This window comes from Mesoplodon mirus (genome assembly GCF_964341445.2).
Source record: "Mesoplodon mirus genome assembly, chromosome: 6".
NCBI lineage: Eukaryota > Metazoa > Chordata > Mammalia > Artiodactyla > Ziphiidae > Mesoplodon > Mesoplodon mirus.
The window spans coordinates 49,571,267-49,593,755 of NC_138982.1; the positions used below are offsets into that span (position 1 = coordinate 49,571,267).

The following is a 22,489-nucleotide window of genomic DNA, read 5'->3' on the forward strand; positions in this document are numbered from 1 at the left end:
GATGGGAATATCTATAGAAGCATTTAACAAGTCATACAGACCCAAACCACTCAAGAAATAATTGAGAACATGTATGAAAATAGATGGAACACAAGCCCATTTTCTGATTCTAGAAGCTTGGTTATATAGTTTATAATTTCCTGTGCTCTGAATCACAACAAACAGAAGCAAGAAGGGTAAAAGGCAGCTAGATGTAAAATGAGAAGTGGAAGAAACTGGATAACTAGTATCTTAACACAGGGTAAAAACCTAAACATGTTGGACTATGCCACACTAAAAAGCTATGTAGTATTCGGCACACTGAAAATTTATTTTCTACCTTAAAGAAACCATGTATCAGAAGTAATTTAATCCAGGCAGAATGCTTCATTTAAAAGTTAACCAAGCTTAAGTTTAAACACTTCAGGCTTAAATATTGAGTTCTACTGTTTCAATGAGAATTTATAAGGCATCTTTCTGTTGTTAACAACCTATAAGAGTTGTTTTGTATTTCAGAAGTGTGTGATGGGGTCATATTTTGTTCAGCATAAATGATCCCCCAAACGTTAATTACAATGAAAATTTAGAAATTGGCTGCGAAACTTAAAAGGCCAGAATATGGTAGAAAGAAATGTATAAATCTGAGGTAAAGTAAAAAGCACTTACTTAGAATGCTAGAATAGGTTTTTGGTTAAAGAACCCTGGACTGAGAGTAACCTTGAGTACCAGGAAACTTAAATGACTTAAGCTCTGCTTTTTGTTGCTGGCACTGTTGTTCCGTGTTGTGTATCTGCTTAGAGCCAACTGTTGCTTTAGCAACAGGATATAGAAAGAGCTTCTATCCAGTGTTAACCTGTTATTCCTGACCCAATGACTAGGTCATAGTCCAGTGTTAGGGTATAATCTGGAACAAGTTAACACTTGCTGTGACCTTAGTGCTGTTTCAGTTAATGGAATTTCAAGTGAAGTATTTACGTGACATTTTTCTTTACAACCTGAAAACAGCAAGGTGAAAAATGAAGTTCAAAGAGGTTGAGGTATGAGCTCCAGGGAACAATTAAGCATAGATTAGTTCTAGAAAAACTATGGGAAAATTTCTGTAATGAAAACAGTCTCTAACCTAGAAAATGAGTAGCTACATTTGACAATCCATCAAGTAAAAAGGGTACGAAACATTCAGAAAATATCCCTGTGGTTTCACCCTAATTTGAGAAACTGCTAACTAGTATACTTAATAGTGGGGCTTTGAAATTGAGAATGTTAGTGAAAAATAATTCTGCCCCTCTTTTATCTTTAGATTGCATACAATATAGCTGGAAATGTCTGGGACAGATATAAATAGAAAACAAACACCATTTTAATTCAGCATACTCCTTGAGAGTACATAGGACTATGGTTAAGTATCACACAGGGTCTAACATACGATTACACTCAAGTTATATTATATTGGAAAGGCCTTTATGGGATCACCTAGTCTAGGCCTCTCTAGTTGGATGAAACAGAATATAGAAAAAGTTTGTACAACTAAGATAGTAACTCCCAATTCTGTGCTTCAGTACCCTGAAATAGTAATATAGAAGATACAGATGAATCTGAATCTAAAGTGACCCACTAATAAACCATTTTAAAAAACAATATTTTCCTTATAGAGTATGCACCTCCCTCATCCAATAATTAGGGCTTTTCTGGATGATTAGACCCTTGCTTGGATTTCTGGAGTAAATGATTATACCTTAAAACGTATTATTAGGTTGAACCATAAGAAATTCTCTTCTGTGGGTCAAAACTGGTCAGCTCCCAGCAATTTCCTATGGTTCAACATAACTGACGTTTTCAACCAGCAGTCGAGTGCAGTTTCAAATTACCACCACTTGCCAAAAGTTTTACTATAGCAGATTCCAATTATTGCTTTATTGCAACAGTTCCCTGAAATAAAACCCAAATGCTGTCATAGGTTAATCATGGGTTATAAGTGAGTATTATCCATTCAAGCATCCTAGTAAAAAACTAAAATTTTAAAATAAGGGATCAGCAAATTCACCGTATCAGATATCCTTATAAAGGGTACAGGGGATCCAAATTGTAAATAGCAAAGACAGGAAGACTGAGACTTCACAATGAACATCCTACTTGTTGCCTTTTGGAATTTTGCTAAACCCATAGATCCAATTCAAATTCAAGTCCCTTGAAGCCTTAGAAAATCTAAGTATAAAAGTAATTTTCCTTTATTCATTTCCAATAACCGCCAATCATCTGCTTACGGTATAAGCTCATTGTAGGCACAGCCTATAAGAATATTAACTAGTTGGTTTCAATCTGAAAAAAGTCAATCTGTTTGCAGAGGACACACATGGTAGGTACTATTTCCCAATCTACCAGCAATATTCAGTTAACATACCAACTTTGCAGAGACCCTTCTGAGGTTAAACACTAGACTCATAGCAAACAGTAGCTACAAAAATACTTCCAAAGGTGATGGATCCCAGCCACAAAAGAACGGCTGACATGAATGGAGATCCAGTACAAACAGTAAAACACCAGCTTAGTGTTTTCCTGTTCTTTGGTTATTTTGCTTGTCTGTGTCTACCTGGACTTGCTTTTTAAAGAATATTTACTTAAGCTACTACCTCCCTCAGCCTTGTCCTAAGCAACGTCTCAGTTTTCATGAACTCACTGGTTTGATATGCTGTTACCTCCACATTAAAATAGTTACTTAAAATTAAGACTTTTATGTATCCCTATTATAATTTTAACAGTGGTGACTGACCTGTCAACAGAAACCCATACCATTTTGCGAAACAGTTTTAGGCCCGTGGAAGGCTTAAAAGAGTGATGCCAAACCCAAGAATCCTAGGCTTCCCAAGGCTTCAGGAAAAGACCATTTTTACCCCCATGTAATCTCAGCTTTTAATTCATGATTTAGTTCAGGTATCATAACACGATTTCATATATGTATGCTGAAACAATATTTAAGCTGCACAAAACCTTTCTGGGGGGGCTGGCAAGTTTTCCCATAGCAACATTCCATGTAAATAGTAGCCAAAAAAGATGCACCCCTCTCAAACTAAGTTTGGAAGGCTACCTCTATCAAGAATAGTTACCTTTGGGGAGTGGACTTTTCAGTTCTGAATCTGAGCATGTGCTATTAAAAAAAAAAAAAAGATAAAAGGCCTATCATGATTCTGCAGTACATATTTCTAAAGGACATTGGGATTAGTCATTTGTAAATAATAAAATCTTAATACTTATTTCCTAGAATCTGGTTATTAGTTCTAAAAAAACTCCCTGGGCTAAACCCACTTAAGATGATTTTGTGTTTCTTCCGTTCCCATTGAAACAGTCTTTACAGGAGGATTTTAGTGAATATTCTACCTGGAAGAAAATGAAAAATCGTATTTTCTTTATACCATATTTACCGATTTGGGGATTAATGAAAATTCTTCTCATACCTTACAGTTAATTTGTAACTCTACTATTGAAGAGAAGAATAAAAAGGCCAACAATTTTACATGTTTCTGACTTTGGTGGATTAAAAAAAAGACATTTGTGGGTAATTTTATTAGGATATGAAATTACTTGATATTATTATTCAATGTTCAAGGACTGCACTATTCACACTACACCTTAAAATTTTCAGTTATCAGGGTTTTAGGAAAAAGCATGTAATATCATCACATCTTTAACCTCAACAGTAATAAATTTCAGGGCTAGGGTTTTACATACACTGACCTGGCAAATATTTTTTCTAACTATAACCTGAATTGTCCTTCAGCCATAAATTAAAATCACTTAGCTTTTTAATGCACATAACAAATTAACATAAATTATGCACATAAAAAATACTTTTCACATGCCAAGTGAAAGAGCTGTCTTTCTTCTTGCTCAGTAGTCTTTATATAATATTGTAGAGCAACTCCCATAAACCCACAATTACTTGATATCACCTTGCAACACACTTCGTTTAAGTTTGTATCTTCCTAAAATTAAGACATCTGGCTAAAATATTTACAAAAAATCCATTCATTAGTATGAGAACCTTTAAAATTATTTCCTTGAGAACCAAAAATCAAATTAGTGACATTCCTTATTTAAAAACTGCTCATTATACTTCTTTATAAAAATAACTTTAATAAAGAATCAAAGGCAAAAGTAAAATTCTGGATTTTACCCCAGTGCCTTCCAAAAGTTGCCTATGATTAGAATTTTGTTACAAAGACTTTCCTAATATCAAATCTCTGATCAATTCCCTAAACCATTCTATTCTAACACACTAAATTTTTTTAAGTACTAAGATTTCAGATGATTCATTACAAAATGATAAATTGACCAGCTAATATTTTACTACTACTTATGAGCAAGTATAAATGCATCTTAAAAAGCAATCAGAATACTACTCTAGGCCTTTAAGTAGGTCCAACTACTTTTCAACAGTTGGTATAAAAAGTAGAAAGTTAAAAATCAGCAAATGGAAGATCAAAGTTTATTTACTACCTGCATACAAAAACATATTGCACATCAAACAACCAAAATCAAAAAAAAAAAAAATAAAAAGGAAAAAGGGAAAAAAAAAGAAAAAAGGGGGAAAAAAGAAAAGGAAAAGATACTCTACTGAAGACTAACATGTAGTTTATACAGAATAAACCTTCTGGAAATTGATCTTTTCAGTAGTTCAGGTTATGTCTGAATGGACATGACTAATTCAGCTTAGTGTTTTAACTAAAGCTATGTTTGATTTTTTAAATACTGTACACTTTAATAAATAAACCAAACAAAGCCTCAATGTAGAACAGTCACTGCCAATATCACCCAGTGTCCCTGCAGATGAGAATTTAACAAATGTATTCCAGTGGCCTGCAGATTTTCCTCTACATACAGCATTTTAAAAACACATTAAAACAGACCAGTTTCCAGACTAAACTAATGAAGAAATTACAATTCAGTGCAAAATATCTTAGACTGCATTTCACTCTAGTTTTCCTCAGGTGAAGAAGTGGTTGCATATTATTAAAAATGTAACAAAAGCAGCTAATGCTTTCATAAAGAATATTCCCTTAGGGATCCCACCCCCCACCCACCTCCCCCCATCTCTGCCATATTTTGAAAACAAAATAACATTTCCTATAGCCAGCAACTTTTTTTTAATGTTACATATACTATTCTCAAGGCACATCTGATGATATATTTTATAACACAGTAGGTGTCAAAGTTATGTTTAACATATGATTTCTTCAGGATCCCTCCCCTTTCTGAATTCCAAATGGAGGAACTGAAAGTGCGATGTAAAGACTGGCGATCCATATTCTATCTTTGGCAAGCTTGTACAAGCACTATTGTAAAATGTAATGTAAAAGAACTGTAAACTAGGAACTTCTTCAGTTTATGAAACACCATTCAGGACTGCTGCTTCTTGAGTATTTTCTTCTTTTAAGGTATTAATCTTTTCTTCTCCTGGAGTACGCTGTAGCTTAGAAATTTCATCGCCAGAAGCACTAGTTGGGCCATTTATTGCCTTTTCTGAAGGACCATGCTCTTCAATCACATCTTTTGCCTGCCAAAGGGAGACAACTTTTTCAACTTCTTTATAAATGAAATCTATAGCTGAGGAGGACAATAGCTATATAAACATTAATTAGCTAATAAATAATTTTAGTTTTCACATACCACAATGGATCAAAGAATTAAAACATTCTTAAAATTCAAAACGAATACCAATGTACTCCACCTCTCTGGGCTTTTCAACTCTTTATCTCTAGTATCTAGTGGTGCATAAACCACAGGAAGAATCTGTACCTGCTTACTGAAAACTTGCACCTAATTTCATTTTAACCACTGGAAAGCTCACCATATAAAAGATATAAACATTAATACCCTAAGTAATGCAAATAACCACCTACTTACTCACCTTTTTTTTGGAACTCACATTTACATATCAAATCCCTTAAAATATTTAAAAGAATTGAAACTTAAAGGTCTTTATCCACCACTGAGAAGAGGTATATTCAGCCTACTGCTCCCCAAATTAAGGCAACAGTCTCTATGCCCAGTATCTTTGGGCAGACTGAATTTTATGAATGCTATTTAGAGTTCTAAATGAAAAGTATTTCAGGCTCAAGCATGCATATCTTCAGTTACCTGGGGCCAAAATCAAAATCAAGAGTAGTCTTTAACTAAAATATTACTCATCTAATTGGGGAAACAAGTGATCATACAAGTAAGTTAAGAAGTGAAAATAAAACTAAACCATACCAAAAACAAAAACACCAAAACCTACAGGTTAAATTCTCCTTACCATTTCTTTCTTGTTTTTAGCCAAAGTTTCCCTTGGGAGGTTTCTTTGTCTGCTCTGAGACTCAGCTCTAGAAATATAATCTGCAACTGTGACTGTTGAAGATGAGAAAAAAATTACAGGTGTTGAAAAAGTACTTCTAAAGTTTATTTATGGATAAAGAGTAATTTTACTTTTAAAATAAATTAATGGTGGGTTACCCAATTTCAAAATTTTCTTAAGCTGGGTACCACCTCCAACCAAAAACTAACCGTGAAAAATGTGCCTGTGGTTTAGTGCTGACTACAGAAGATTTCAAGCTGGAGAGCGAGGAAGCCTAGATTAAAGTCCTCTTCAACAAGAGTCCAGCCATTTGCTTCTGATTAGTCTACAGTTGTGGGGTAAGTCTGACATAGAAATCCACAACCAAGAATAGGGAATGCAGCATTCTAAGCCCAGTGTTTGCACTTATCAGTGGGGGAAAAAATGGGGCAAACTGGGTCAAATTGTGGTGTAGCATGCTTCAATTTGAAATTTTCATCAAAGATGTAACAGATTTACTCAGAAATTAGTTGTTCTGTTTTTTTTTAACATTTTCTTTAAAAGCACAGTAAGATATCCAAGTGTATTTTATGGTTCCTTTTTCACATTTCACACTAGACACCATTCTGAGTAATCTAAAAAAACTGCAAGCAAACTAAAGATGACAGAACACCAACCTAAAAATGTGGCCATTGATCATGGTGGGAAAAGGTCCACCATTCAGTAACCACTCCCTTTCCCCATCTTGCCTATCTTTCAAGGGACTGACTGAAAAGGTGTTTGTGTTTGCAATGGCAGTAGGGATACAGGGAAAAGACTAACCCAAAGGGGAAAAGACTAACCCACACTAACACCCTACTGCCAACCCAACTGCAACAAACTACCTCTGGCCTGCTAGTACACTGGACTGGCCTCACTTTATACTGCAGAACTTTCTCTTCAAGGACCTGCAACTTAGAATTCACTTATCTGAAGAAATATCAAAATAATCACCCTCTTCCTTTCAAAGTATTTACTTTCCCTCAGAAACTGGTGAAGAAAAATCCCTGATTATGTGGAATACGGTGTACTTTAAATTATGGGAGCAAGTAAATTACAAAAGAATTAAAACTCGGGTAAATTTAAAATTTAAAGTCACTATGTATGGGAAGAACTAGTCCATCAGGTTCAAATTATATGAAAATAAATCATTTTAATATAATAAAAAGCTGGACTGTATTTACAATTCATTTTTCTTAATCATGAACTAACACGCTAACACCTTTCTTTATAAGATCCAAGAACTTTCTAGAACTATTAAAATGAATCTTTTTAAATCTCAAGGAAAAAACTTAATTCAGAACTAATACACATCTTTAGAAACACTGCTAACTAAGGATGTTTCATGTCTAAAACTGTCTCTTTTCCTCCAAATTGTAAGAAACTCCATGTGCTCATTTTGGAGCTTTATAAATGGTCATTTAAATTCACTGTAAATGAATTTATAAATACATTTAATAATAGTTTCCAAAATTGGGGAGAGGGATACTATCAAATCCACTTCATCATTATATCTACATACACAGAAGCAAAAGCATCCTAGGAAGTATTCTAGTTTGGAGAGCACCTTAATGAATTCATTCCGTTTCCATGGTTGAGCCCTCAAGTGACACCTGGAAGAACTCAGCTACATGGAAACCCTGATGCATAGACACACATACTGCTATATTTGAACACGTGACAATTCTTAAAACTCTTCATCCACTATGTACAGAGAATAGTGTACTTTGATACAGTTTATCAATTAATTAATAGGCACTTAGCTGGAAAGGTAAAAATGTATCAGTGCCCCTCCTCTACCAAAGGGAGGTAAAACTAAAAATAACTTCAGTTAATTCAAAGAAAAACCTGTTTATAGCCAGTCTTTATAATACAAGCCACTTAAAAGTTCAAAACAGATTAATAAGTATTTACAATATCTAGAAAAAAATTGAGGCAATTTGTGCAGCATAATTTGGACTCTAGAATTTAAGGGCTCCAAAGTTAATCCACTGGACTCCAGTATACTGTCATTCTTTTCTTAGTAAATACTCACTGCTTAATTTATACTACGGGCAACAAATTCTGAGCAAATAAGAACAAATTAAATAATTGTTTATTTCAGAGAATGTTGACATTAACTTTGGATAGAAGCTGCCTTCGTAGATACTCCTTCCAGGGGCAAAGGAGAAAATGATGTGCTTTTTCCACCTATCCTATCTTGTGGGGTGGTGTGTGTGTGTGTGTGTTGGTTTGGGGGATAGGGGGCACGCTGAAAAAGGCAATGAGTTCTAAAGAGGAAATCAGTACTTCCAAAGAACAGAGTAAAATAGGAATAAATGCAGTAAAGAACACAAATCATTGCTTAATTATTTAAAACTCTAAATTACTCAAGTTTCGATTAATACCATGCAGAAATCTCTTCCTCTTCTTTATCAAAGGCTTTTACGTTATTCCCTTTATGTCCTTTGCCTTAGTAATGAACCACCATCCACCTAGTTAATTATGTTGTAATTTATTCTATCTCAAGCCCATCCTACTAATAGCTTAAATTTCCTTATTTATAAAGTATAGCCAAAAAGTGTATGCACTGCTATGCCAGCTTCAAAAAAACAAAATAAATACAATCTCTTCATCTAAAAAGATATTTCTAACACTAAAGAGAGAGAAAAGAAAACAATAACATTTCCTGGAACCTATTTTGACAATATTTAATTCCTTTTAAATTTACAACTATCTTTAAAACATGAACTTTTTTTCCCCCAAGAATGGAAACTAATACCCTTAACCAGTTTTCTCAAATGTCTCTACAACCACTAAACTTAAAATTCTAAATAAAGATACTGGAATTTACATTCTTTATTTGGGGAAAACACAAGAATTTGCTTTGGAAAGAATGCAAAATTGATTAGTTTAAAAGGGGTTTATTTCTGGTGCACACAGTTTCTTCATTGTAAATATACATGTGATTCTCCATACAAAGGAAATGGAATTATGTTCAAGATAGTATAGACACAGCAAACAAGTTTCTTTGAAGTTACTAAAAATTATATCTACTTAAATTAACATTCTAAAACTAAGTAAGTACTATTAATTTGAATAGTTAGTAGGTGTAAGGGAAAAGGCATCACACTACAATAAACAAAAACATAACATGCATTCCTCTTACTAGGAAAAAGACACTTTCAAGTATTTTTTCATTTATACTTTTTTTTTAAACTGTGGGTATGAGAAACCCCACAAAAATGAGGTGCTGAACCCAGATATAGTAAGCAGGCACCATGCAAAAGCTGCCCAATTTTGCCAATCAACCTCAATCACAATCTACAACATAGTTCCTGGGATGGCAGGCCCCAACTCAAGAATGCAGAATCTGCCAAGTGGACAAAATAACGGTCTTCTCAACAGTATTTCCATGTAAAAAAATTGAGACACAACATTAGTTCAATTAGACGGGTTTACTACACATTTATGGTGTGAAGGAAGAATGCATTTTCTTAAGAGTAGTAGTCGTATTAGTTGAGTAAACAATTTATGCAATGCACATCTTGAATGTATATGCACAGGTGTACATGTAAGTATAATATATTTAGAAAGCAGACACATGACATTTTTTTTCATGCTTGTAACCTGGTGTTGGCAACAGGTCCACGCAAGTTACCTGGCTGTCTATCTTCTGCCTGACCCCTGAAACGACGCCTGCGGCTACGATTGCGTCGCTGGGGTTTTTTTTCACTATCATCTGTAATTGCAAAGTTCACCATGAACTATTCTGACAAAAACAAAGCAAAAAACAAAGCAAAAAAAATAAAAAAAACCAAAAAACTTCTTTCCTTCAAAGATTTAAAGAAGGGAAAAGAACCTTTTAATTAAACAGGAAAGATAAAACAATACACATTACTCACAGGAAAAATACTTTTGTAGTTTAAAACATTCCTACTACATTAAAAATGGAATTATCATCCAGAAATTAAGAGGGTTTCAACTCTTGATTAAACAAACTCTAAGACTTAATTTAAATTATCATCATTCAGGAATAAAGTTTTCCTTTTTTTTTTTTTTTTAACCAAAGTTAATGACATTTTAGTCCTCTGGAAATCAATGCCTACTCAGTATACACACCTTCATTAGTGTCATTTATAATAACATTTAAAGAGGCAAACTGAAAGCCCAATTTTGGTTTAGAACAGTAAGAGTATTAAGTGCCTTGCAGTTTGAGTATTTGTCTTGTTTTAATGGCATCAAAGGGCACTTTAATAAACCCTCCCAGTTTCAAATTATTTGGCTATACAAATCTGAGAACTAGACATTTAAGACAGACACAAAGCCATCTACCTCGTCTGAAGTAAACACTAGGAAAAATTCAATTTGTGAATTGCATATGTTTGGGATTTTTTTTTTAAAAAAAGCTTCATACATTAACAATATTATACAATAATATATATCTTTTCCCTAAGTGCTTACATACCTAGCCCATTTTCATTAACTGAAGCTGTATCAGATTCAGTCATCCCATCCATCAGAACAGCATCTTCATCAGTCCTTCGTCTACGAGACCGCCTACGACGGTTAGTACTGTGATGAGATTCGCTGGCATCAGTGTCTGCAGTCTGATCTGATTCTGTATTATCAAGTAAGCTGTATGGATTGCTGTCTGGATCTTTGAGCACTATATGCATGTCAGAGGCAAGAAATATTTGTTTAAGAGAGCTGCAGTTATTAGGAATATTCTGACCTATATTGAACTATATCAATTAATGATAAGAAACTTCAATTTTCCCCAGGTAAAAATATACCCTCTCTGTCTTCAGATAAAATGTTTTCTGTATCACTATTTTACCTGAAAAACAACAAATATAAAAACCTTTAAATGGCAATGAAAAATTAAAACAGAAGATGGGCAGACAACTTGGCTTTCTACCATTTCTCTTTGACTTGTTTTGAAAACGTATTAGGAACTAGTATATTATTACATGCTACTTTTTACATTCACATTCCTAGCTAATCCTGCCCAGAGGCTAGAGAAATAAAAATGAAAACAAATATTCAGCTAAAATGAATCAATTCCAAGAAACAGCTTTTTGTCTCCATAACTGAGTTCAATGTGGTTGCTGCTTCTTTATGCCAATGAACTATTTCCAAATAATGCTCAACACCTGCACTCCAAGACATAATAGAAATCTCTTACTATGAACCGAAGCAAGCAAAACAAGCCTACACAAATAAAGCATACTAAAAAATTTGAAATTCTAACTGGTTATAGGAAAATGTGGAAATGAATGTTGAGTAGTACTCCCATCTCCAGAAAGAAAGAGTGAAGGTGGAGTAAGGTAGGGTGAGGGTGGGAAAGGAAAGGTTTTAAGATATAATTTATAAGAAAAAAAAAATACCCATCTTACCTATGTGCATTTATTGCTTCCACCAATCAAATTATAGAAGAAATTCACCTAATCACGATTTTTCCTTTCTAAGTTTCCTTTGGTAACAGCTAGCAAGCTAGCATCTTTGCAAAAGACACTAAGTTTATCCATTAATCATAAACACTAGGTAAAGTACATTTACTTTGTAATTCAGCATACTATAATTTTATAAACCTCGGTAATAGTGAACAATATACTAAAATATAAAAAACGATTTCCCTGGAAGTCTGTAAACTGAACTTAGGACTTGAAGAATATCACTAGAACTAGAGAGTACTTTAAAGTCCTGTAAAAAGTGTGATTTGATCCAGCCTTTTTTTAAAATTTATTAAGAGTGGTTTTATTAAAAGTTGCCATACAATAATATACTATGGATCTAGTCCATGGATCCCTGACAATTCTCAATTCTCCCCCCAGCCCATTATACTAAGCAAGAACATTCTGAATATTCTAGCTAAACTTTCACTGAGAAACACTCTATAGTGCTTTTCCTTATGTTGCTATGTGTATGTGTGTATATATATATATTCTACTATTTTCCTCAGACAGTTAAAAGAGAAACTTCCAAAAATGACTGGCCCTGGTAAATGAATTAACATATATGAAATTATACTGTTTACCAAGAAAGGATTCTGACATAGTATATAAAAGACTACCAGAACTGATGGAAGATTTGCCACCACGTGGTCCACCACGACCTCGACCCCCTGAAACACTTCTGCCTCTTCCTCCTGGGCGTCTCCGGCTGTCACGCTGATGCCGGCTCTCTCGGTCATCTTCTCCCGCCAATGACCAATCGCTCAGCTCGTCTTTACGCTCAGATTCAGTTTCAGATGGGTTAGACAGCTCAGAGTTTGTACCTTGGGAAAGAAGAAAACATAAGCCAACTATTTCTATTAAAGAAAAGTGAAAATTTTCAACATTATTTCCTGCTAATCATTGTTTAAATAACCCTACTGATTGGCTGCTCCAAAGAAAGAGAAATAAAAATGTTAATGAATTTGAAATTTATTAACTAAGAAATAAATGAATGTTAATATTGTATACTAGTAATAAAGTATTTACCTAGTCAGATAGATTAAAAATTGAACTGTTTGGATGTGCAGAAACATAGCCAATAGAATTTTGCAGAGAACATACAAAACATTATACATATACAATATGAAAATGCACTTAATATAGGGAAATATTTTTAAAATTTTGCCCATTTTTAGGTTTTTAACAAATTGTTAGTATTGGGTTGGCCAAACAGTTCATTTGGTTTTAAGTAAAATTAAAAGACACGTTTTTCATTTTTACCAAGAATTTTATTGCACAATGTATTCACTAACCAAACAAACTGGCCAAACCAATATAATAAGAAATAACCACTATCCAATATTTAAAAGCAAATTTAATCATATTTAGAAGAATGAGTACTTTAACTGCATACTGTATTCTACCATTATTTCACTGATTCTAGGCAGCACCTTTTTTTCACATTTAACATCTCTGAAATAAGAATATTTCTTATAATCGATGGTCTCATGAACTGGGAGTGTATTTTTAGTAGCTCTACATAAAATTATGTTGTTCTCACAATAATGTCTTAAGTTAGAAGAATACAGCGTTTGAAATCACTGAACAAATTTTAGGTTACTCTGAGAAAAGACAGCTTCAACCTGACAATCAATGGAGTTGAAGCCATTATCAGTGAGACAAAACTTCAGCATGACTTTAAATGTTTACGGACTTTTTCTAACATCCCAATGGCCGAATTCAATAGTGACCTTTTAAAAATGTAAACACTGCAAAGATTCTATGAAAGCCTACAATATCATTATTATTATAACACAATTAATGTGTCAGATTTATATGACCCAATCACTATCATAATCATTCCCACTTCTATTCTTTGTAAGTTCTGGGATGGCATTTTTTCATCCTTTCCTCTTAGCATAGAGGTATCCTATGCTTTTCAAAAGTTCATTTTACACCTTTTGTTTTTTTCCAGGCTGCATTGGGTCTTTGTTGCTGTGCGCAGGCTTTCTCTGGTTGCAGCGAGTAGGGGCTACTCTTCATTGCAGTGCGTGGACTTCTCATTACAGTGGCTTCTCCTGTTGTGGAGCATGGGCTCTAGGCACGCGGGCTTCAATAGTTGTGGCATGCGAGCTCTAGAGCGCAGGCTCAGTAGTTGTGGTGCACGGGCTTCTTTGCTCCGTGGCGGCATGTGGGATCTCTCCAGACCAGGGCTCAAACCCAGGTCCCCTGCATTGGCAGGCGGATTCTTAACCACTGCGCCACCAGGGAAGCCCATTTTACACCATTTTGCTTTTACAAAAGACCTACACAAATACCTGTTTTCGCTAACCAAAAGAAATCAAAGAGGATTTCTGCTTTAGGAAAAAAAGGCACGAAGAGAAAATAGCCTTCAGCATTTGCGTTGCAGCAAGCCATTATAGAGGCAGCAAGCACCCCAAACAGTGACAGCAGCACCCCCCAGCTCCTTCCTCAGGAACTAAACTCAGCATCAAGCCAACAGAGTTTTGAACTGTGTCGGTGAGCATCTGTGCTTTATCTCACGTTATTTTGTGCATCTATTAGCAAGATGTGTCCTAAGGTAATTGCTTCTTCACTTTATGCCATTTCAGCTTACAAAAGGTTTCACAGGAAAACTCTACTTTCTGATAGTATGAGAAACCTATACATGCAAATCTATCTCCTTAAGGGCCCAGTTCAATGTCTGTAGCTTCCAACCAATTTAACTAAAAATAGACCTCTCCCCTTATTTCCTTAAAATTAATGTGTATCTATCATGAAGTATTGTCATGTGTTGTTTTCTATTTTCTCCAGTGTGGATTTACTTCCCACTTGGTCTACAATATAATAAAGGGGAGAGCTCTGTCTTATACTTCTAGATGCCCCCAGAAGCCTAGCAACATGCATATCAATTTTCTCTTGAGATGTGAATTTGCTGCATGATTTTGAAGTTCCTATGCTGAACTCCCAAATAAGAAAGATAAACTAAAAATACACTATATTAACTCCATAGTCATTTAATGATAAAAAGCAAAACACAAGAGCTCTTCAGATACACAAAATGCTAAGTACTAAGGTACAGGGATTAAAACGTAAAGTTTAAAAACAAGCCTACCAACTTCCCTTCTCCTTTAAAGATAAGTCTTCTATTCATCTTTTTTTTCTCCATATGCCATTAAATATAGATGTAGCTAGTCATTATATAAGAATGGATAAGTTAGACATACATTTTAAGAAAAATATAGCAAGCTTCTAGTACTGACATTCGAGTCTTTGTTAAGAAATGAGTCTCAGTAGAGAATGAATCAAAACACTTATTTTTCCAAATGACAAAAAAGAACTTTGTTAACTGATGTCATGGTCTGGTGGAATAAGGGTAGTTTATCATTTCATGAGTAGCTAAAAAACAAAACAAAACAATCAAAAAAAAAACCTTGGAATGTATCAGAACTTTGGGATTTATTTACAAAGCTATATACCCTGCCTGAAAACATTACCAAAATTTGAAGTTAGATGAGTACCTCGTTTTTTAACAGAAGTTCCTTTCGAATTATCTTTAGAAATACAGTGTAGTATTTAACTCAGTATCATAAGCAAAAAAATTTTCTTAAGTTTAACCTAAATCTAATACTCAAGATACTCAAAGAGGGCGTCTAAATCATAAATAGATTTCAGTAAAGACAGCTATTAAGGTCAAAAACAAAAAAAGCGAATGAACTGGCTAGTGTTCCACTTCCTTCATATTAAACATTTCTGAGATGGCATAAGGAAATCTGCACATGTAATTAAGGTTAAGGATATTGATGTGGGAGGATTATCCTAGATTATCCAGGTAAGGCCAAATTAATCACATGGATCTTTAAAAAGTAGAGAACCATTCTCAACTACAGAGAACCAGAGATGGCAGCATGACTGTAATTACTGGCTTTATAAGATGGAGGAAGCAGTCAATAAGCCAAGGAACAGAGATTGTCTCTATAAGCTGGAAGTGTCAAAGGAACAAATTTTTCCCTAGAGCCTCCAAAAGGAAATACAGACATGCCAACACTTAGATTTTAGCACAGTGACACTCATGTCAGATTTCTGACCTACAGAACTATAAGATAATAGTATTGTAAAAAGCCTCTGAAATTATGATTTGATGCATAATCAACAGAAAAATACTCTGTTAAAATCATTGCAATCATTCCAACCTCAATTTTGTAAAATATAAGTTCATGAAACCAAAAAGTCAGGGTGGGGGGAGGCTTTATAAATGATCCATGAAACCGATTCAATTTGTAATGGCTCCAACAAATAAAAAGACCTGCTTTTAACAGAATTTTAACTCAGATTTTCCCCTTAAACTTCTAAAATCACCTTATGAAGATGGTTCACATCCTTTTAAATGAACACATATGCTGAACTTAAAACAGCTAAAGCCCCACATTTTATCAAATCCAACATTAAGTCATACTTTGTGTGCCATTTAAAGAAAATGCTGCCAATTAAAGTTGTAAGACATCATCCATTGTAACACATATAATTTCAGAGATGTTAAATTCTTATACAGCTTATATATATATATATATATATATATATATATATTCACCACCTAAAAAACCTTCTGCTGTTAAGTGGACAAGAACATCTACAACCAAATTCAAATAATTTTTATTTCTCTGGAGCCCACTTTAAGTTCAACAGCTATTTCAAGAAATACAATGTTACTAGTTGGCAAAGATTCAGAGGTAAGGGTGCCATCTACTGAACAATCTGCATAGCTTTCTTCAATCCAAATGATATTCCTCTACCATTCTCATTTAAATTTATTTCTACTGTCAACAAAAGCATTTTGCCAAAGAGTGACCTCTCATCAATAAGTGGACTTCCCAGAGGCTTATAAAATTGTTCAATGAATTCATCAACCAAAAAACCAAATCTGATTATCTGTACTAGTAATTTGTACCTCTAAAATCATTCAATATGTACTTAATTTCTATTTAACTACTGATTGTCTTTTGTATTAAATGTGCTTTCAGGATTTTAATAGTTCTCAATTCTCAATCCTTCACATACTGAACACAGTAACTGGAATTCTTCTTTTCAGGCTTCAATACAGGATTAACTTTAAAATAATGAAAAAAGGGGAAGGGAACCTTGACCATCCAACTCTACAACAAATGAAAAGCAGTACAAATCTAATATAACTCTGGCATCATTAGATGATCCTTTGGTCAAACATGAAATGTGGAATTGGAATCTGCACACTGTAAAGCTTTTTTCCCTAAATGCCTTCTATTCTGGAAAAGGCTTATGAATTTTTTTCCCAAAGCAGTTAGGATGAGCATAGGGGAGTAGAGAAGAGAGAAGAGAAGAGAAAAGGAAAGAGAGAAGGGAAGAAAAAAATCAGGTCACTGCTAAGATCCAAGTCCAAACGCAGAAAAATGGAACAACTCCAAAGCTGAAGACGAACTGAGAAATTTAGGATTAGAGAATTGTTGACAATCACCATCCACTGGTCCCTTCCTACATAGGTTAAGCCCCATCCTCTCAGTGAAACACATTTTAGAAAAATGTTCATTTATAAAATGTTAACTAGGTTCTAACTTTTAAAGCTCCCATATTATTGAAATGCTGTATTTCACAAAATAATTCCAGATGTGAGATATTACTATTCGAAACTGCCAAATGAACCAATACAGTATATTTTAAAAACCAGTACAGATTTGCTATATGTAATCGTGGCACAGTGATTAGTGTATTTTTTCATTTTTACTTTTCCTAGAGGGCAGGCAAAAGATAAATCCTAGCAGTATCACCACCATCACTAGGTTTTTATTGGAAAATGTATATAATTGTACAGGGAAAATATCTGAGAAAACAAGTTGCATATATATTTATTCTAAATATTTAGAACAAACATGATCATGAGCTATAAACTTAACAAAAACATGTTTCATTTCATTACACACAAACCTTTTACTTGAACACTACAAACCTTTTACTGTCATTAATATAAAGCATGCTGTCACTATTAAAACATGTACCTCAGAACTATCTCCTGCCCTCAAAGCCAAGATAAAGTGATGAACTAAACAATAATAAGCAGGACTTCCCTGGTGGCACAGTGGTTAAGAATCCGCCTGCCAATGCAGGGGTACGGGTACAAGCCTGGTCTGGGAAGACACCACATGCCACGGAGCAACTAACCCCACACACCAAAACTACTGAGCCTGCGCTCTAGAGCCCGCAAGCCACAAGTACTGAGCCCGTGCGTCACAACTACTGAAGCCCACACGCCTAGAGGCCATGCTCCACAACAAGAGAAGCCACCACAATGAGAAGCCTGCGCACTGCAACAAAGAGCAGCCCCCCGCTCACTGCAACTAGAAAACAGCCCACGCACAGCAATGAAGACCCAACGCAGCCATAAATAAATAAGTAGATAAATAAATAAAATAAAATGAAATAAAAAATAAATCCTAAAAAAACCCAAAAACAATAATAAGCAAAATGTATTGGAGCACCGAAACCACTACCAAAAAAAAAATATTTTTTTTTTACCATAACCGGAGGTGTAATTAGGGCCCCGACGACCTCTGCCTCTTCCACTATAAGACCTAGAACCTTGTACAGAAGAGACGGTACTTTCATCAGTGGCATATCCTTTCTCTTTTTCAGGCCCTCTGGTGGAAGAAGGTCTGAAACCCATACCAATCTGTCGTAGCTGTTCATCAATCTGCAGGCGTTCCATTCTTAGCTGTTCTACTTCCTATAACCAAAACAAAAAAGGATAAATCTTACATGTATTTTTTTGTCTTCTTAAAGCCCAGAGCTTTAGCTATACTCCAGTACTACGAATGAAAGAAGCTGTGATCTTGGGCAGTTACTCAGCAAAGCATAACTGTATTCCTAGTGAACACAATTTACAAGGTCATTTGTTTATTCAATTCACCAAGCATTTACAAATGCCTTAGCATCATGTGCCAACCATGCTAAGTGCTACAGGTATGCAAAATAAAAAGACAATGACTCTTCTCCTTCAAGGGAATGTTTACACACAAGCATTAAAATAACCTAGGGGATGTTCAACAGACAAGTGCTGAAATAACCTATTTAAACAGCTAATAATTACACAAAATTACCAGATCTAGCCTTCAAGGAGTAAAAACTCTGCTAAATGAGGTAAGGTACCATTTTATGGCAGGTACTATTAATAACCTACTTTCCTATCAAAATAATGACACTTGAGTTGTGACCTAGATGAACTGGCAGACTTGGTCATTCAGAGAATGAGGTCATTACAGGATGTGAAGGTAAGGTGTCTAGAGAAAGCTCTTGGCTAAAAGAGTATTGGAAAGATGAGTTTTAAAAAAAAGGAATGACATTATCAGGGGTGCTTTCAAAATATTAACACAGCAGCCAATGATATGAGTGACTAAAAGGAAAACATAACTAGAGACAGAGCAGTTGAGATACTATAAACAAGAGAAAAACAGCAGGAATAAGAAGAGTAGAAAATGACAATTCCAACTTACAGGGAATTTCTTTTCTAAAACCTTTTCTCTTTATTCATCAACCCAAACAGACTATATTAAAAACAATGGTTAAGAATTATCAACTGATATCTATGGGGGTAGTACATGTGATTCAGAGAATATCAGTTACCAAGAAAGCCCACCTTCATTCCTGGTTGTGTCCTATCTGCATCAAACACAAGAGTGACCATGTCTTAAACAGTATGGAAAGAAATGTAAAAGTACAGAGGGAAAGAGAAAAAATGTACATGAGGCCAATCATTTTACTACAGCAAAGGACTTAATATTCTCACGCAGAAAGAAAGGGCAAATATGAAGCTGAATTAACAGAAATATTTAAAGACTTAAAATTTACTACAAATATAAAATTAAAGTTTAACGTGTGGAGCAACATGATATGAACACTATACAAACCTTTAGATAAGCAATATGATACTCTAAAAGAACTTGCACATTTCCAATGCTTTCTTTAGTGCCAACAAATACAAATGGAACCATCCCCTGTAAGAAAACACAACATCCTCAGTATTTAATATTTATGTTTTCTAATTTCTAATTCAATCTAATCTTTTAAGTATATAAACCAACTTTTAAAGAAATTTTCCATCAAACTGGCATGAATTTTCAGACCAGATATATCACTTTAGTACTGCTTTCCTTAAAAATATAATAAAACCCATTAGTCAGGTTATCCCTATATTACATGCTCAGATAGCAAAACTTTCAACATGTGTGTAATGGAAGGAGTATTTCGTACCCATTAATAGAAGTATCATCTACAGACTCTCAATATTTACGCAATGTAAAGAAATTACTGATATGAGCAAGTAGTCACCAGTTATTAAAACAAATGAAAGGATTAACCCAGACCCGGTTTACTTAGCTGAATTTCAAAAGAGGAGGAGGAGAATAAGATGATGATTTTTTTTTCCTTTAAAGAAGTAAACTTCCAGCTTCCTACTGGCTAAAAGCAATGAACAGATCCTAAGTAAACTCACCCAATCACAGTGTCCTTCCTCACTTTCTTGATTCTACAGAATAGTTCCTAACAGTTATCCAAACAAACTGGCTTAACTTTGGATTCTAAATATGGAATTAAGTGTGGCGTAACTTTTTATTCTATGTAAGAAACTACTATGTGACTTATTTTCAAAATAATTTTTAAAAAATCTAATTGAATTTTAGTATGGGAGATCAAAAAGAAAAAATGCACCAGGGCAGGTGCTAAGGCTACAGTACAGAGCACAGCTATCATGGAGCTTAAAGCGAGTGACTATAAGGAAGTAATTACAACTAGGAAGGCATGAAACAAGGGACTCTAACTTAAGCTTATTAGGAAGTGAGAAAGTCTTGACAGTGTCCTCAAAAATTCACATGCAGAAAACAGAGGATACAAAGTGAATAAAAGACAGGGGAGGGGAAAAAAAGAGATCTAAAAAGTTTTAATCACATACTGTATTTCTGGGACTATATTATTTACATTCATTATTTAATGTTCATTAAAAATTCACTTTAAGAAATATCCCAATTCTACAGCTGAGAAAACCATTTGCTCACCAGCCAATTTCATATCCAGTTACTTAATTCCAAACAACATCCACGTGTTAACTGCCAGAATCTACGCCAAGGAATAGGATAAATAAAGTCCTTGTTCTAAAGATAATCACAATCTCAGAAAAGATAATAAACCTTCCTGTAATAATCTCATTGTACAGCATTAGTGATATGAATTTTAAAAGCACAGGAATATTAGGTAGAATGTGAATTATGCCATCCCAGATGTAGAAATTTAGGGGAATTCATAAGAATATTATTGTCATTTAAAGTCAATATTAAAAATAAATAGAATTTTACAAAGTAGATAAAAACAGTAAAGTCTTTCCAAACAGCTGATCTGCAAGGATTAAGAGAAATAGAATGCCTTGACCCCCAACTGGAGATAGTAACCAATAGTTACCTCCAAAGAAAAGGAGCAGTAAAAAGGCATCCTTAACTGCATGTATTTTACAGACTTTTTTTTTTTTTTTTTTGCGGTACGCGGACCTCTCACTGTTGTGGCCTCTCCCGTTGCGGAGCACAGGCTCCGGACGCGCTGGCTCAGCGGCCATGGCTCACGGGCCCAGCCACTCCACGGCATGTGGGATCCTCCCAGACCGGGGCACGAACCCGTGTCGCCTGCATCGGCAGGCGGACTCTCAACCACTGTGCCACCAGGGAAGCCCTACAGACTATTTTAATAGGTATTATAAACCATTAGAAAAAAAAAAACTGGAGTAAAGAGTAAATGATTATTACTGAATATGAGTTTACATCTAAGTTATTTCAGTGAAATTTCTAGATTTAAAAATATTTTTTAAACTGATTATTTATAGTTAACAGGTGACACTGAGACAAACTAGCACTCAGAAAACAATAATGCTGATCCTGCTCCTGATAACATTACACCAAAAAAAACAAACAAAAAAAAAACCAAAAAAACCTAGAGGGAAAAAACTAGAAATGCACTTCTGAACAATCTATGACCTGCTAAACATGATACAAAATTTCAGAAGTCAGAAGGCAAAAATATTTGCCACATACATAAAAAAACTAACTTACTCAAAATGCAAAAGCTTACACACTTCAGTAATAAAAAATGACAAAAAATATGCAAAAAACAATCTGTTTATAGAAAATGTCTTTCAAGCAAATGGAAAGATAATATGTACATCTTCTGGAATGGCACTAATTAAATTGTGATATAAGTCAGTATTGGCAAATATGTGGAATACAGACATTTTCTATACTGGTGGAGGAATGTGTGGGAAAACTAACAAGATCTAAAAATTTAAATGCCATATAGCCTTTGATCTAACAAATGCACTTCCAGGCATTTACTCTTCAGTCACAAGGGATCTTTGCTGCAACATTATTTTTAAGAGCAGAAGACACAAAAAGGCAACCTGAGAAGTCTAAAATCTATTAGACATGATGGAAAGAGAAAAACATGGACAGGACATAAATATAATTTATTTTTTACACCATACCTTTCTGTGCTATTCTAACCTTTACATAAACCGTGTTTCTTTTACAATTAAAAACTCAAATCTAATCTTAAAAAACCTTAATTAACTGACTTTAAATATTTACCAGGTGCCTACTCTATATAGTTCATTATGCTAGGGAAGAAGGGAAAATATGAGAATTCAGATTTGATTTCTTGACTTCAAGGAGCTCCATAACCTGGC

The 22,489-nt window shown here is 34.5% G+C and overlaps 1 protein-coding gene across 4 annotated transcripts in view; it reads right to left on the reverse strand.

Moving 5' to 3' along the window:
* Positions 1-5,093: 5,093 nt before the first annotated feature.
* Positions 5,094-22,489, reverse strand: part of FXR1 (FMR1 autosomal homolog 1) — a 57,023-nt gene continuing 39,627 nt past the window's right edge. The window contains exons 11-18 of one of the 4 annotated variants that reach the window (XM_082625446.1): positions 19,677-19,763; positions 18,439-18,496; positions 18,289-18,351; positions 12,381-12,584; positions 10,773-10,973; positions 9,966-10,046; positions 6,269-6,360; positions 5,094-5,527 (exon numbers count right to left, since the gene is read on the reverse strand). In XM_082625446.1, coding sequence (XP_082481572.1) covers positions 5,357-5,527; positions 6,269-6,360; positions 9,966-10,046; positions 10,773-10,973; positions 12,381-12,584; positions 18,289-18,351; positions 18,439-18,496; positions 19,677-19,763 — 957 coding nt within the window. In that variant the 3' untranslated portion in view covers positions 5,094-5,356. Of the gene's footprint in view, positions 5,528-6,268; positions 6,361-9,965; positions 10,047-10,772; positions 10,974-12,380; positions 12,585-18,288; positions 18,497-19,676; positions 19,764-22,489 lie in introns of all 4 variants that reach the window. The other 3 variants (XM_082625444.1, XM_082625445.1, XM_082625447.1) reach the window with 3 other exon arrangements.